Source organism: Abramis brama (assembly GCF_963993115.1).
Source record: "Abramis brama genome assembly, chromosome: 6".
In the NCBI taxonomy this organism is placed as follows: Eukaryota; Metazoa; Chordata; class Actinopteri; order Cypriniformes; family Leuciscidae; genus Abramis; species Abramis brama.
In genome coordinates this window covers 16,928,359-16,943,669 of record NC_139968.1, presented here as the reverse complement: position 1 = coordinate 16,943,669, position 15,311 = coordinate 16,928,359, and the positions used below count along the sequence as shown (strand labels likewise).

At 38.4% G+C, this 15,311-nt stretch overlaps 1 protein-coding gene across 5 annotated transcripts; it reads right to left on the bottom strand.

Moving 5' to 3' along the window:
* Positions 1 to 229: 229 nt before the first annotated feature.
* LOC311084445 (cell adhesion molecule CEACAM2-like) lies at positions 230 to 3,833 on the bottom strand. 5 transcript variants are annotated; one of them, XM_084116457.1, is made up of 9 exons: positions 3,758 to 3,833; positions 3,535 to 3,603; positions 3,021 to 3,362; positions 2,717 to 2,947; positions 2,047 to 2,373; positions 1,750 to 1,959; positions 1,522 to 1,621; positions 829 to 883; positions 230 to 720 (listed from the first exon to the last, which is right to left on the bottom strand). In XM_084116457.1, coding segments are annotated over exons 1-9 (1,545 nt in total). In that variant the 5' UTR covers positions 3,759 to 3,833; the 3' UTR covers positions 230 to 510. The 5 variants fall into 5 exon arrangements, with proteins under 5 accessions (XP_083972583.1, XP_083972586.1, XP_083972585.1 ...); XM_084116460.1 differs by having other exon boundaries at positions 2,717 to 2,914; XM_084116459.1 differs by having other exon boundaries at positions 3,535 to 3,587; positions 3,758 to 3,819.
* Positions 3,834 to 15,311: the final 11,478 nt, after the last annotated feature.

Here is a 15,311-nt window from a genome sequence, read left to right as displayed (position 1 = left end):
AACACACATAACATACACAACCATATTGCTAGTTAAATGCTTGTCTAAAAAGATGTGTCTTAAGGTGTTTTCTAAAAGTTTCCACAGAGTCCAAAGCTCTCAAGGCTAATGGAAGAGAGTTCCAGAGCCTTGGAGCCACCACACAGAAGGCTCGATCACCTCTTGTTTTAAAACGTGTTCTAGGAACAGTTAAAAGGTCTTGGCCTGAAGACCTCAAAGAGCGACCAGAAGGTCTTGGCCTGAAGACCTCAAAGAGCGACCAGAAGTGTATACGTGCAATAAATCCTGGATGTAAGAGGCAGCTTGACCATGCAAAGCTCTATAAGTAATGGTTAAGATTTTAAACTGTACTCTAAAACTAATTGGAAGCCAATGAAGAGCCTTAAGCATAGGTGTAATATGTGATCTCCTGTTGGTCTTAAACAAAAGTCTTGCAACTTGCAGCCATAGACATTTGACAAGAGCAAAAGCTTGTTCACAATATGGCAGTAGTTGAGTTTAATGGTGGGTCTAAACTGAGGGTCTACTGAACTTCACAGATTCATAATGAACATCAGCTGAGGTTGAATGTACAGCAGTAGGTGCCAAAGATGTGTTCTTCATGTGAGGTTGATTGAAATTAACAGTTGAATAATAAACGTCCTGATCCTTCTTGTGAACTTGCTCTGTGCAGACCTTAGACAAGGGTTCAGCATTTTCATACAGTGTAGTAGAACCCGACTGAGAGTTAAGGGAGAAAAGAGAGCAGAATGCAAAATATCAGTGACAGAACACAAAATATCTTTAAGCATAGTGTGTCAAATAACCTGTTTGGTCAGATGCTCTCACCTGTACAACATCCTTTGTGTCCTGAGATGAATTATTCCTTCTCCTCCTGTTTAAACTGCAGCATGTCAAAAGAAAACTATTTTTTAATGGATCTTAAGATTGAATGAGTTCAATGTATTATGAAGACAAACTATATACATTTTAAAACTCAAAACTTCCTCCCAATCCAAACAGACCTACTGAAACCAAGCTGCAAAAACAGCTTGTTTCAAAACCATGACACATTAACCATCACCACATTTACACAACAGCTATGACTTTCTGAAGCTCAGCAACTTGGCCCACACATTCAAAGCAATAAGGAGGAAGCAAGTTATTTTTAAAAACGAGAGAGCATAACGATAAGTAGAATAGAAGAGGGAAAAGTCTGTCAAAACTTGTGCTGCTCCTGCGGTGTAGCACCTACAGCTCTGCAGATCGTTCTGAAGGATCTCAAGACTTGGAAAGAGTTAAAATGGTCCCGGATTATTTGAGTCTGACTGTAACAACTAGAGACGGCAGCATTCGCACACTCCACGAGAAAGTGCTGTTGCTTATTTCATATGCAACAGAAGCCTTGAAAGCACAGCAGCAATAAAATTGTTATTTTAGAGTCAGAGAGAAGGTTGAAATGGTCATGCAACTTTCCCCTTGACAAATATTACAAATAGACCTCAGGGAAAAATAGAATGCATAATAGAAACAAATGTTTACCTATACCACAGGACTCCTATGAGTGCAAGGATCAGAAACACGGACAGTATGATTACGGCGTTCCGTAAAGCTGTGTTCGTTTCTAGCATTTCTAGCGTTTCTGCAAGACAGAAGTTACAGATACACAAAAAAATTAAAATACACTAATAACATCGAAACAATAAGTACATCATCTTAATGCAGCAATCATTTCAGACTAAATCACATGTATCATGAGAGATGTGTCACCTTCTACAGCACAGGAATACTCTTGAAGCTCTTCATTGCTGATTGAGTCCAGGTACAGCTTGTTGGCTTTAGTGAATCCATCCGTTACCTGTCGTCCGTTCTTGTACCAGATGTAAGTATGATTGTTGTTCAGAGTGCATTTAGTTGAACAGCTTAATATCACTTCTTGTCCCTCTGATATCATGTTTGGGCTGCTTATCACCTGACTATCTGTAGAAAGCACACACACATACACACAAAGGCATATTAGAAATTATACAGGAAACATTTTGAACTCAATTTTGAATAAGCAGTTACCTGTAACAGTTAGAATGACTCCAGGTGATCCAGAGTATTTTCCTTCTATCCTGTCAGTGATGATCCTGAATTTATATTCTCCAGAGTCGTTCATCTTGAGCTCTTTGATTCTCAGTGTGTTTCCCTCATACTCCACACGACCAGCGAACTGATGCTCCTCACGCAGATCCTTGAACTCACCAGGCTGAACATAATGCCAGAATGTTTTACTTACAGTATAACCAGAGGGATGTGAGTATGTGCTGGAAATATCTACTGTTGATCCCATCAAAGCACAGACTCTTCTAGAGGAGTAAGACACATCCCAGCAGCCGCTCTTAGAAATACCTGAAAGAGACACAGAGTCCTGCTGTGAAAGTCATAATTAAGGCTTTATTAAGGCTTGATCACAACAAGATGAATGTTTGTCACAAATTCAAGAAAAACATCATGCAAACAGATGAGGGGTCAAGTGCAAAGTCTGCAAGTGTGGGTATTGGGACAGACCCAAATGTCTCAAATGCACACTTTGATTTGAATAGACAAATTGCATTAGAAAATCGCAAAGAATTTTCATAATGAACAATCATCTTGATATGAAAAAACCTTTAAACGTGTCCACATAGACTCATGTATGAACACTGATATTATATTAGTGCTTATTAATAAACATATCAAGTGTCACACTCACACACAGGAGAGGAGGAATTCTTAAAATCTGCAGTAAGTAAACAGGCGTAACTGCCATCAGCTTCGTTGGGTGAAACAGAAATGCTTCTGGAATTAATATTTAAATATTGTCCATTTTTTTTCCAGAAGTAATTCTGCGGTCTGGACGTCAAATCACAGGAAGAATCACAGGTCAGTTTTACTCTCTGATCGCTCGAGTCTGTAGATTCAAGATTCATCCTCACTTGTAGGTCTAAATTAAAATAAAGAATTACAAAATAATTGATCCCATTACAAATGAAAACTCAAATGAGACTCAGTTTCACCTGTGACTGTTAGATTGAAGGCGGCTGAGCTGAGACGTTTAACTCCGTCCTTCATGATGAACATGAGCTGATATTCTCCAGAGTCTCTCTCTCTCAGGTCTGATATTGTGAGAGTTGAATAGTCGTTTCTGAACTCCTGCTTCACCCGTCCTGAGTAGTCCGAGTCTAAAGTCAAATCTTCAGGTTCATCACTCTTTCTCCAGTTTGAACTCTGTTTCCGGCTGAACCAGAACACAGTTTTGATGTTGATGTTGGAATGAGAACATCTCAGCTGCACAGGGCTTTCGCTCAGAGCACAAACATCTTCACGGGTCACCGAGAGGCAGTCCAGTGTTAGAGAACCTGATGAAAAAGGTAACACTTAGACCAAAGATTTTGATGAAGGAAAGATCATCATATGACAAACCACATGACAGCAGTGAGGCAACTCTCCTTCATGTCTAAAATGTCTAAAGTATATTTTAATTTTGATAAGACATTGATACACTACAATCCATTAACACAATAATCTTACCCGAGATGTGTATAAGTAGGATCAGTGATATGAGTCTGAAGTCCATGCTTAAACTTTGAAAATAATTCACTTGTTTGTCCAGAATAAAAAAAAAAAAAATGTGGAGAGAGAGGCACACAATAATTTCACATCATTTATCTCAATAACTCCTACATGAATTGTATTTGTTGAACATGGTTAAGACAATTTTCTTAAAACAAATTTAAATGATTGATTCACATACTTATATGTTGCAGATTTCTCCAGCTATGAAGAAGTTGTGTGCCGTTGCAAAAGTGCTGTCAGCGTCTGAAGTTGACCAGGCTAACAGATGATAATATTTCCTTCCTTTTTCTGAAGCCGAAAAAACCTCTTTACCCATTTGTTGTTGGGCAGCGACAGTTAACTCTCCACTACATGAGCATCTTCATGTTTTGTAGCTTCAAGTTCACTTTTAGGCTTTACGAATCCCAAATGTTACATTACGTTTTCAAGTTAATTCAATGATTTAATGACACGTCATGTGATGAAACTATTAATTCACAAACATACAGTTTTGGAGGAGTCGCACCACATGACATTTTACAACCTAAAATAATCTTCCTTTGTCATAAACAGATCAAAGTTTCTGATATTTAGACATAGGTAGATATTTTATTAAAATCTGTTGACTTTAGCAAGCCTTGTTGCATTATACGTATACGCCAACGGTGATAGTTCAAAAATGGGAAAAAGCACTTTACATTTTTTTCCCAAAGTTTGCATACCTGTAACTCAAGAATTATTAAAGATATTGCAATAGTGCCGGCAATCGACTAAAAATATGAACTAATTCATTGCAAACTTTTCTGTTATTAACAAAGTTTTCTAATATATTTTTATAATGCAATACTTACACATTGAATTTCATAAACAACATAAAGACTGTATATTTTAAATATTTGATTAATGGCATCTTTTTACTAAGCACTTGTCAGGGATATCTGGTTATGTTTATTCTTAGTTTTCACCACATGGACTCTGTTTAGTCCATGTTTGTTCCATGTTCCATTGTTCCTGGTCCATCCTGCAAGAAACTGTTTACTCAAGTTAAGTCATTCCAGTGCCTGATTGACACTCTGTGATATTACCTGTGTTTCCTGAGAATCCTCTTAAAAGTCCTGTGAACTGTCGTCCTGTTGCCTGTGCTTCAGTGTGGTGTGACAGGGATCTCAATGTGGCTCCATGAGTAAATTGTTAAATTGTAGACTTTATCAGAGGTCAAAAACCAAATGTGGGCCACTTTGCATACTGCTGATACTTTTTTCTTTTAAAGAGGAATATCGGAAAAGACATATATAATGTTGAAATTAAAAATAGATATCTCGTTTCCCTCTATTGAAAGAATTGCATAGATTTGTAAAAATACAAAAATCATGCTGCAATCTTTATAAAGTCATTGTCCCCCTCATGTAATTTAGCTCCAAATCTCAGGTGAAATCTTTCATTTTGACCCCCTTCCAAAAAAATAGTTGATAACTCTGAAAATATTAATCTAGGACATAGTATAGTTTGGCTTTCATCACTATTTATGTCTTCAGAAAACATATTAACAAAATCAAAAATTTTAGCCAGGGAAGTTTCTGAAATCTGGTTGATTTGACACAGAACGACCCAGCAGTTTTGATTATAGTGTTTTGTTTATTAGTATGTTCTATATGATCTTTTCAAGAATTTTAGGCATTTTCTTCATTATAATATCAGGGCAGTTAATATCATTTCAAAAAAATTATTTTCAGAAATTAAAAACAAATAATTATAGTGTAAATGATTACACACTACAACCAGATAGATAGGCAGTTTATGTACCTTTACATAAATGTTTTGCCATTCAGGTGCATGATTGAAGATTGCCAGTCTAATAGAATGGGAAAACTAGTTGATCTGACTGTCCAAAATTTGATGCATATATGCACTGTAAATCAGTTAACAAATACCAGACCTAATCTAAAACCTCAATGGTGTCTTGCACACTTAAGTTATTAAAGGGATAGTTTACACAAAAATTGAAATGCTGTAATTGACTCACCCTCACGTCATTCCAAACCCGTAAGGCTTTTGTACATCTTCGGAACACAAATTAAGTTATTTTTAATGAAATCTGAGATATTTCTGTCCCTCCATTGACAGCCTAGGCAACTACCACTTGTGTGCGTTGATGAATGTTTATATGAATAAAAGCCTAAATTAAGTCTGTTCATCATGTCTAGTGATCGTGTCTCTTCAGAAAATTTTAACTAAACCGCTCTATTCAAATGGGTTAGTTTATGATCTCTTTATGAACTTTTTGAATGGACAAAAATCTCTCAGATTTCCTCAAAAAGATCTTCATTTGTGTTCCAAAGATGAACTAAAGTCTTACGGGGTTTGGAAAAAGTTTTTGGGTGAATTTAACCCTTTAAAAATGATCACTTAATATCAATCTTAAGCCTTAAAGGATCGTCTTATGACCAGTATTTAAGAAACTGTCTTATAAGAACTGAATTCTAAGAAACAGATTTTTGTCACTTTGATTTTGTATTTTGCTCAGGTAATGCCAGGCTACAAAGAGATTATGTTGTATACCAGAATGTAGTGCATGTTTTTCCCCAAAAATGAAGCTTACACCTTCTACTATTACTTTACTAGTCCAGACAGTGTTTGTTATATTTTGTTTATTTGACTGCTGATGCTACTGTTTTCGTTGTGTAGGCCAAAGATGTTGCAATGTTTTTGATTTGAGTAAATGTTTCTCTAAAGCAAAAATTAGACCGTTTAAAAGAACAGGGAAACTAAAATAGTCAAGTGAATACTGAATAGTTGATATGTCACTGAGTCTGGACCTTCAATGTGTTTTCATGCCATTAACAGACATCCTGAAAACAAATATTGACACCCCACGTCACAGCCAGCTTACCACAGATATTAAAAAGTAGAACTAAGTAGAATACAAATCCTGGTTAATAAACAATCTGTCCACTTATTTAATTGTTTTATTGATTTTATTGTGCATCATTATTGCGGTTACAGTTCATCCATTGAAATATAAAATATGAAAGTGTGCACTAAAACATAAAGATTCATAAGTTATAGATAAACAGAACATAAATTGACACCACTTCATTAAAGTGTATCCTTAAAGGATATTTAAAGAATAAAAAGTTTCTTAAATTAAGCATAAGGAGGAAAAAAATAAATAAACCTGTTGTGACAATTTCGTGACGAACCTGCACCTTTTAATTACGATCACATGAATGAACTGAAGTGACCAATCAGGAGACAGACAAAGATGACGCAGAAGGTATGAAAAGGAAGCGGTAAGGAAATGGAGCGGGGACGGTAAACGTAAAGACAGCAGGGGACTGACAACAGACAGTCATAGCACACGGTTCTCTTCATTCACTGCATGAATCTTTCGTCTGCTACTAAAGATCTGCGTGGAAGTGAACATTACTAGTAACGCTAATGAGTCAAATCAAGTCAAGTCCGAACGTGGAACTAAACGCACACTGTTTCGAGTTGGTAGCCTACAGTCAACAGAGGGAACGAGCCAAAAGGGATTTAATCGCCGCATTTTTGGAACCTTCAGACACCAGCTGCCGAGCGTTGCCTGTTTTAAAGCCTTACCTCAGGTACTCACTCCAAATCCATTCCACTCAAGCCCGAAAGTCTCCTCTGTGGCGTTGTGCATTCACGTCAGTGATAAACGCACATAACGTTACACACACACACACACACAAACGAACATTCACAATTACTCATTCTAACTCTTTCCAGATACGCTCAGAGCGAGCGCTTTTCTTTTGTTCCTGTTTTGTATGATTATTTTTGAGCGGGACGATTTTTGCATATGGGTGTAAATGTGATATCTTGAGTTATATTTTGCAAATCATGGACTATTGATTACTGCGAGCCTACAACACTCGACCTACAAAGACATTGTGATTCGTTATTGTAACCTCTGTTGTGAGAAATGTTTTGTTTTTTGTTTTTTTTTGGTTTCGTAAAAGAATAATATAAATATTTACACTAAATCTTTCTTGTGGGATGTTTTGTGAAGAAGGTTAATGCTTATACAATTTGTGGTTGTGTAACTGGTGGCTTACGAGCTATCCTGGTATAAATTATTATGTGTGGTAGACCTTAATTCTACCTGGCGCCCGAATTAATTTAAAAATCCTTTTGCAAGGGCGTGCCACCGTTACATAAGTGGCGCCCGAACAGGGACTTTACTGACTTGAATGTATAATACTATATTTTGTTGTACCTTCAGATATTCTTATAATTGTGTGAGTCTATTATTTGATTTTGTGAATATAAATTTGAATGTTTTTGGGAAGATTGCATGACTTCTGTGAATAGTGTTAATGAATTGATAAGCTGAAATTTATTCCTTTAACACTGCATTTAAAAAAAATTTGTTATTATCACTTCTTATAATTTTCATGTAAAGAAATCATTTTTTATTGCTACAACTGTGTGGTGCTGATTTTGGAACCAACTGTTATTTTTGAGGCCTATGATAAGTGTTTTTGATAAGTGACAGACATAAGGGTGTGGCTTCTAAGCTAATGGACAATTGAAGTGATTTTCTATGCTAGAAAATTGAATGTGTAGGCCTATTGGTAATTGCTGTGGGGGATCATTTGAAAATTGTGACTTTTTGTGTGAGGGTGTATGTTAATTTTTGTACTTTTTTATTTTTTTGTGATTTACATACTCACCACACACATTGAAAAACAACACCTTTATTGAGCTTTTATACATTGACTGATATACATATGGCCACAAAACCACCCTCCCCGTCCACTTTGGTGGATATTGATCCTCCTCCGGACATCCCTACTCCAAGTGGGCAACCGGGGCAACTGCAGAATGCACAACGTTTCACTCACCCACTGCCAAGCCCTTCCATTTTCTACTCCACACCCACACTGCCCCACAAACATCCACAGGGATGGAATGTCCGTTTTGCTTCTACACCACCACCACCTGCTGACAACCTCCTTGACCAAGGCCAACCCTGGGAGCAGGTACTAGATCCTATGCATCTGTGCACCCCATCTGAAACCACTTCTCCAGAAATACAACATGGCTTACCTGGTTCCCTACCTGGTTTCTTTCCCACGCCTGGAAAAGAAATGCAACATCTTACTACACAACTACAACGGAATTGGGATCGTCTATTTGAAAGTCAAACAAATCAAGAAAAGACTGTAAGTGAACTTACCTATGAACTAAAACAACTGACTTCTCACACTGGTGGGCAACTGGATGCTTTGACTGTAAAAATGGAGTCCAACCATCAGCAACTCTTCACCACCTTAACTGCAACAAAACAACAAGAAGCAACCGAGACTGATCAATTACAGTTTTTCTCGATTGCTTAAACACTATAACCAGGCTTTTGAACTAAAATTTCAAAACCATAACGCCATTTATCAAAAAGCACACCCATTTCACTAAACTATAAACACTATTCCCTGTTTTGACACATGAGTCAGATTTGTTGAACTGTCACTGCAAAACTCTACACACAAATTCCTTCATTTCTCATTGCATAGACCATGTTGTCATTTAGAAAGCACTAGCATTCAATATTGTTCACTCAAGTCAGCACAGCTTCAGCTCAGTTAGCACACAATTATCCAGGTGGAAACACTAAGAGTCAAAATTTAACACACATCAATCAGAACCTTCAATAGATATATAAAAGGGCCCAAATCAGTTTATTGCGTTTTGGAACAATGGATCCAGAAAGACATGAAGGAAGAGCGATAAGAATGAGGAGGAAGGGCAAGGACAAGAAGACAAGCAGTCTCAGATGAAATTCAAGCCACTCTTGTTGCCCATGTCTTTGTCAATGGTGTGACTATGAGGGAGGCTCGGCTACGAGTAAGGCCAAATTTGAGACGCTTCACCGTCGCCTCGAGAACCTTCATGGTGTGGTGGCAAACAAAATTCTATCACTGAATAAGAGACAAACATTTCCAATAGTCTTTGATGAGGTGTATTTTCTTGCAAGAAAAGGCCAGCAGTCGTACAGTCACACAGTGTGGCTGCAGTGACAGTGAAGGGAGGGCATCCTTTCTCCTTTATAGTCTTGACTCCCAGAATGTTATCTTTCTAGGCAAATGATGGTATTTCAACCATATGTGGAACATTCTTAGACGTATCCATCATATTTTATCCTTGAGTGGAGACCTTCCTGTCACGTCCCAACACTCTTTACCATTCCAATACAATTCGAATTCCATATTAGAATATGGTTTGTGTGTGCTCTTTTACTGTCATATGTTGGTCACACACATCTTACTGTAAGTAAATATAAATAAATAAAAATTAGAGGAGAGAGTACAGTTTTTCTCGATTGTTTACACACATTTTCTGAAAGCATGCCTCATATTCTCAGAACTCTAAACACAAATCCAAAAAAACACACACAATTGGCAAAACCCCTCAATTCTCCTGCAAAATGAAACTTTACATTCAAAACAATGTTATTTCTTCTCAAAATGGTATTTTGTTTTCAAATGACACACACAAACCATCATATGAATAGACATTTATAAGAACCAGTTGAACACTGATGTGCTCAATGTAAAACACTATGATGAATGCAAAACACTTCTTCTCCATTCATCATAATGACTTTTTTGTTCAGTGTTACACTTACTACAGACAGTACATATATAAGTGTGTTGTAAAATATTTGAGAATATTGTTTTTATACTCAGAACACACAAATACACGGTAACAAATATATTTTATTTTTCCCACAAAAACAATGTACACAGTGTACATCCCAACCAACACAAAGTTGTACATACAGTGGTCTACATACAAAACAACAGAAGAATTTACTGTATACAGTTACAGTAAAAAAAAAAAAAAAATCCAATGTTGGCATCCATTGCTCCATTGAAGAGCTCACCTGTTGCTCTTTTATGCTAAAGCTCTGATTGCTAATTGTAAAACTGTGTGACGGGTGTTTGCCCATGTGATGAGTCAGTGTGCATATCTGAATGGCAGTGTGTTCCTTGTGAAAACAAGAGATTTTCTGCATGAAAATTGTGCCAAAAGCAGAGAATTGTGTGTAGTATTTTGAAAAAGGTGTGTTTTAGAACTGCAATTTGAGTGTAAAGCAGGAATTGTGCTTGTAGTTTAGCAGAATTGGTTCAGGCGGTTGGTGAATGAGTTACATGTTGTGGTCATTGTGTCTCAAGTACCAGAAAATGTGTGTAAACAATCGAGAAAAACTGTAAAAAAAAAAGAGTAAAAAAAAAAAAGAGTAAAACAGGAAAAAATATATATTTTTGTGTGTGTGTGTTTTCTGTGTATGAAAAATGTGCCAATGTATCCACTGGTTGTGTCTTTTGTGTTCATCATGTGAAAAGGTTTGTGAGGGGGGGACCACAAGCAACATAACTTACCAGTTTTGGAAATGTTGTTTTGAATTTATTGCACCAGTGTCTTAGACTATGTTGTAGTGTGTGTGATTTTGAGGGCTTGTGTGTCCTGTCTGAGGGCAAAGTTTGGTTTTTCAGCAAGAGTGAATGGTTTTGAGTGTAGAGCTTCATTTTGACCTGAAAATAGGATGTTTGGGGAATTGGGTGAGACGTTATGGATTTGTGTTTATAGTTTTGAGAATACGAGGCATAGTTTCAAGAAATGTGTTTAAGCAATCGAGAAAAACTGTAATTAAAGCCATGAGAATGCTACTAACAGAGAAACTACAAAAAACTGAAGCTACCATGTGTACTGAATTTCGCTTTATGGTGGAACAACTCCAATTGGAGTTACAGCAGGACATCAAGACCACCCAGCGAATTTTTCAAAAGGAGCATGAGCAACTCACTGCAGAAGTTACCAAAGGTAACATCAAGATGAATGAACTAGATAAGAAGATAACTGAACTTCAACTTGAAATGAACAGCCTCAAAACAATCAAGGGGGATATAGAAAGACAAAGTGAGTCCTCATCTACAACCCCACCTGACATACCTGCTGCACCAGTAGTAAGTCCAGCACATCTACTAACTCCTGCCATCAAAAGTGACCATTTAAGACTGACTTTTCCTACTTTTGGAAGATCATCTGATGACACTGACCCACTGCTATATCTAGCACGATGTCAAGAATTCCTAGCATTACACCCTCTTGCCGACATTGACATTTTAGCAACTTTTCGCACAGTCCTACATGGCACAGCACGAGACTGGTGGGAGGTCGCTAGATCTTCCATAAACACGTGGGATGAGTTTAAAACTGCATTTCTTTCTGCTTTTCTATCAGAAGATTATGAAGATGAGTTGGCGGAACGAGTTCGTACCCGAACACAAGGAGAAAAGGAGACAATTCGAGATTTTGCTTTCACATACAGAGCCCTCTGCAAACGGTGGAAACCAACCTTGACAGAAACTGAGGTGGTTAAATTGATTCTCAAGAACATAAAACCTCACCTGGCCAGTCAGTTACGTAGTCGTGTCACCACAGTAGAAGAACACGTAAAGTTGGGTCATCAACTGGAGAAGGACTATGAGCAACAACAGCAGTATGAAACTTGTGTGAGTAAACCATCATTCCCAGATGTGCCACAAAAGCCCACAAACAGAACTGCTGACAAACCATCTTCTGTACGATGCTGGAGATGTAAAGGATATCACGCACCTGGAAACTGTCCACATTATTCATCCACTTCTGAGAATCCACAGCACCCACCTGGTAACAGAAGAGCATTTCAACCTCACAAACATGGCAGCCAACCAACCAGTAATGCTGTAACTGCTACAACCATACCTAAAATGAAAACAACCCCGAAAATACCTTCATCTCCATCTCCAATCATTCCGCCACAGTTAGTAGTGCCTGTCTGCATTGGTGTTTGGGCAGGAAAAGCTATTGTGGACACAGGAGAAAGTTATATTATGGTGCAGGAGGAGGTGTGGAAAAAACTTACCCCACATGAGAAACTGCAACCTTGGACTTTGGGACCTTTGTATCTGGCAAATGGAGAAGCTGAAGTTCCTTTGGGATGGATACATCAACAAATTAATATACATGATCATTCTTTTACTTTACCCATTGCTGTCCTTTCTTCCAAGGCCCTCGCCTATTCAGTAGTTTTGGGTTTGGACCTCATATTCTTTAGTGGCATGCAAATCAACGTCATTGACCGACAATACTTTTTCAAGTCAAATCCAGGAGAACAACATTTGTTTCAACCTGGAAATGCTAATGTGCCTGCAAGTTGCAAATCCCAATGACAAAGAAATGAAAGAAAGCTGCAGAGTCTGTCCTTACTAAGTTCTATACCTCCTCAATCCACACTCATGTTACCATCTCCTGAGATTACAGACTTAACTCTGATTGAAAAGGCTGTGAATGATGCCCACTTACCTCCTGATAGTAAACAGCAATTGCAGGAACTTCTAGAGAGGAACACTCAAGTATGCACACTTCAACTTGGTCGTACTGATGTTCTGAAACATTACATCTACACAAGTCAGCAAGTACCCATTAAACAGAAACCTTACCGCATGTCTCCTGTCAAGCAAGCTCTGGTAAACGAACAACTGGAAGAGATGCTTAAGACAGGAATTGTGGAACCATCACACTCGGGTTGGGCTTCTCCAGTCGTTCTTGTCCCCAAGAAAGATGGCAGCATGAGATTCTGCGTGGATTACAGGAAGTTAAATGCCATAACCGAAACAGATGCTTACCCGTTACCGAACATTACCGAGATTCTCGAATCACTTTCAGGGGCAGCAATTTTTTCCACAATAGATCTCAACAGTGGTTATTGGCAAGTGGCCATGGACCCCTCAAGTAAACCAAAAACTGCCTTCATCACTCCTTCAGGACTTTTCCAATTTAAAGTTATGCCTTTTGGGCTTAGGAACACCCCTGCGACCTTCCAAAGGTTAATGGAGACGGTATTGGGAAAATTGCGAGGAGAACGGTGTTTTGTTTACATAGATGATATAATCATTTATTCATCAGACCTAAATCAGCATCTACAAGACATTCAGACTGTCTTCCATAAGCTACAAGAAGCAGGTTTAACCATCAACTTGAAAAAAAGTAAATTCTGCCTCCAAGAAATTTCATTCCTTGGCCATGTTGTGAACACTAAAGGTATTATGGCAGACCCAAGCAAAGTTGAGGCCATTCGGTCTTATCCAGTACCCACCAACCTTAAAGAGGTACAGCGGTTTCTTGGACTAGCCGGATGGTACCATCGATTTGTGCCGAATTTTTCAAAAATTGCAGAACCCATAAATGCTCTGAAAAAGAAAGGGAAAACATTTCATTGGTCAGATAAGTGTCAACAGGCATTTGAGCAGCTCAAGACATGTTTGTCGTCACCCCCCATTCTTAGTCATCCAAATCTGCAGCATCCTTTCACAGTATACACAGACGCTAGTGGCACGGGTTTAGGAGCTGTGTTAACACAAAGAAAAGAGCAAGGAATGGAAGAAGTTATAGCTTATGCAAGCCGAAGCTTAAACCCAGCAGAAACGAACTACTCCGTCACCGAGAAAGAATGTTTAGCAGTCATTTGGGCGTTAGAGAAGTGGCAACATTATCTTGAGTACAAAATGTTCACAGTTGTGACTGATCACTCAGCCCTTCAGTGGGTAATGTCCTCTACTAAAACCACTGGTCGTCTCATCCGATGGGCCCTGCGTTTACAAAAGTTTGACTTTGTCATCGAATACAGAAAAGGAAAACTAAATGCAGCGCCAGATGCCCTTTCCAGAGTGTCCAACTTACCTGCATGCACCTTGTTCACTAGCCTGAACAACGAAGTACACTTTCCCATTACTGCTATGGACCTGTGGGAAGAACAACATAAGGATCCGGAAATTCAAAAGATTTTCAAAGGAATAGCAGAGAACAAGCAAGCTACCCCTGAACAATTTGAGATTGTTGAAGACAAGTTGTATCTCAAAACGCAACTGGCCAAAGGACAAGTTCAGTACAGAATGTACTTGCCCTAAAAGCCTTATTCCTGAAGTTCTTCAGCATTACCATTCACATCCTCTGAGTGGACATGGAGGTATTTTTAAAACCTACAAACGTTTACAGGATGTTGTCTTCTGGCCTAAGATGTGGACAGATATCAAGAATTACGTTAAATGTTGTAAGAAATGTCAAACCTACAAATATGACAACCACAAACCTGCAGGCAAGTTACAAACTATCACCACCACACGTCCTATGGAAATGTTAGGAGTGGACATTATGGGGCCATTGCCCAGCAGCAGCCCACACCGTCACGAATACCTTCTAGTCTGTGTAGACTATTTCTCTCGGTGGGTTGAAATGTTCCCAATGCGTAAAGCAAATGCACAAAGCATTGCTCTGATTCTCCGCAAGGAAATTCTTACCCGTTGGGGTGTGCCAGACTTCATCTTGTCCGATCGAGGAACCCAATTCGTCTCATCACTTTTCAGAGAATTGTGTTCAAAATGGAACATTGCACAAAAATTAACGACAGCGTACCATCCACAAACGAACATGACGGAGAGAGTGAACCGCACCTTAAAATGTATGATTGCCTCTTACCTGGAGGAAAACCACAAAAAATGGGACCAGTACATACCTGAGCTTCGTTTTGCTGTTAACTCCGCATCCAAGAGAGTATTGGAATGTCACCTGCAGAATTACAACTAGGCCGAAAGCTCCAAGGTCCAATGGACAAGCTGCTCCGACCTCAGGGAAACAACCTCTCACCATGATTTGGAGTTATATGGTAAACAAAGACTCCAGGAAAT

Bases quoted from the DNA above. Each gene is read 5' to 3' on its own strand.
- LOC311084445 (XM_084116457.1), bottom strand. The intron at 1,960-2,046 runs GTAACTGCTTAT...TGCTTTCTACAG, and splicing joins AGTCATTCTAACTGTTACAG to ATAGTCAGGTGATAAGCAGC. The intron at 721-828 runs GTGAGAGCATCT...CTTAACTCTCAG, and splicing joins ACACAAAGGATGTTGTACAG to TCGGGTTCTACTACACTGTA.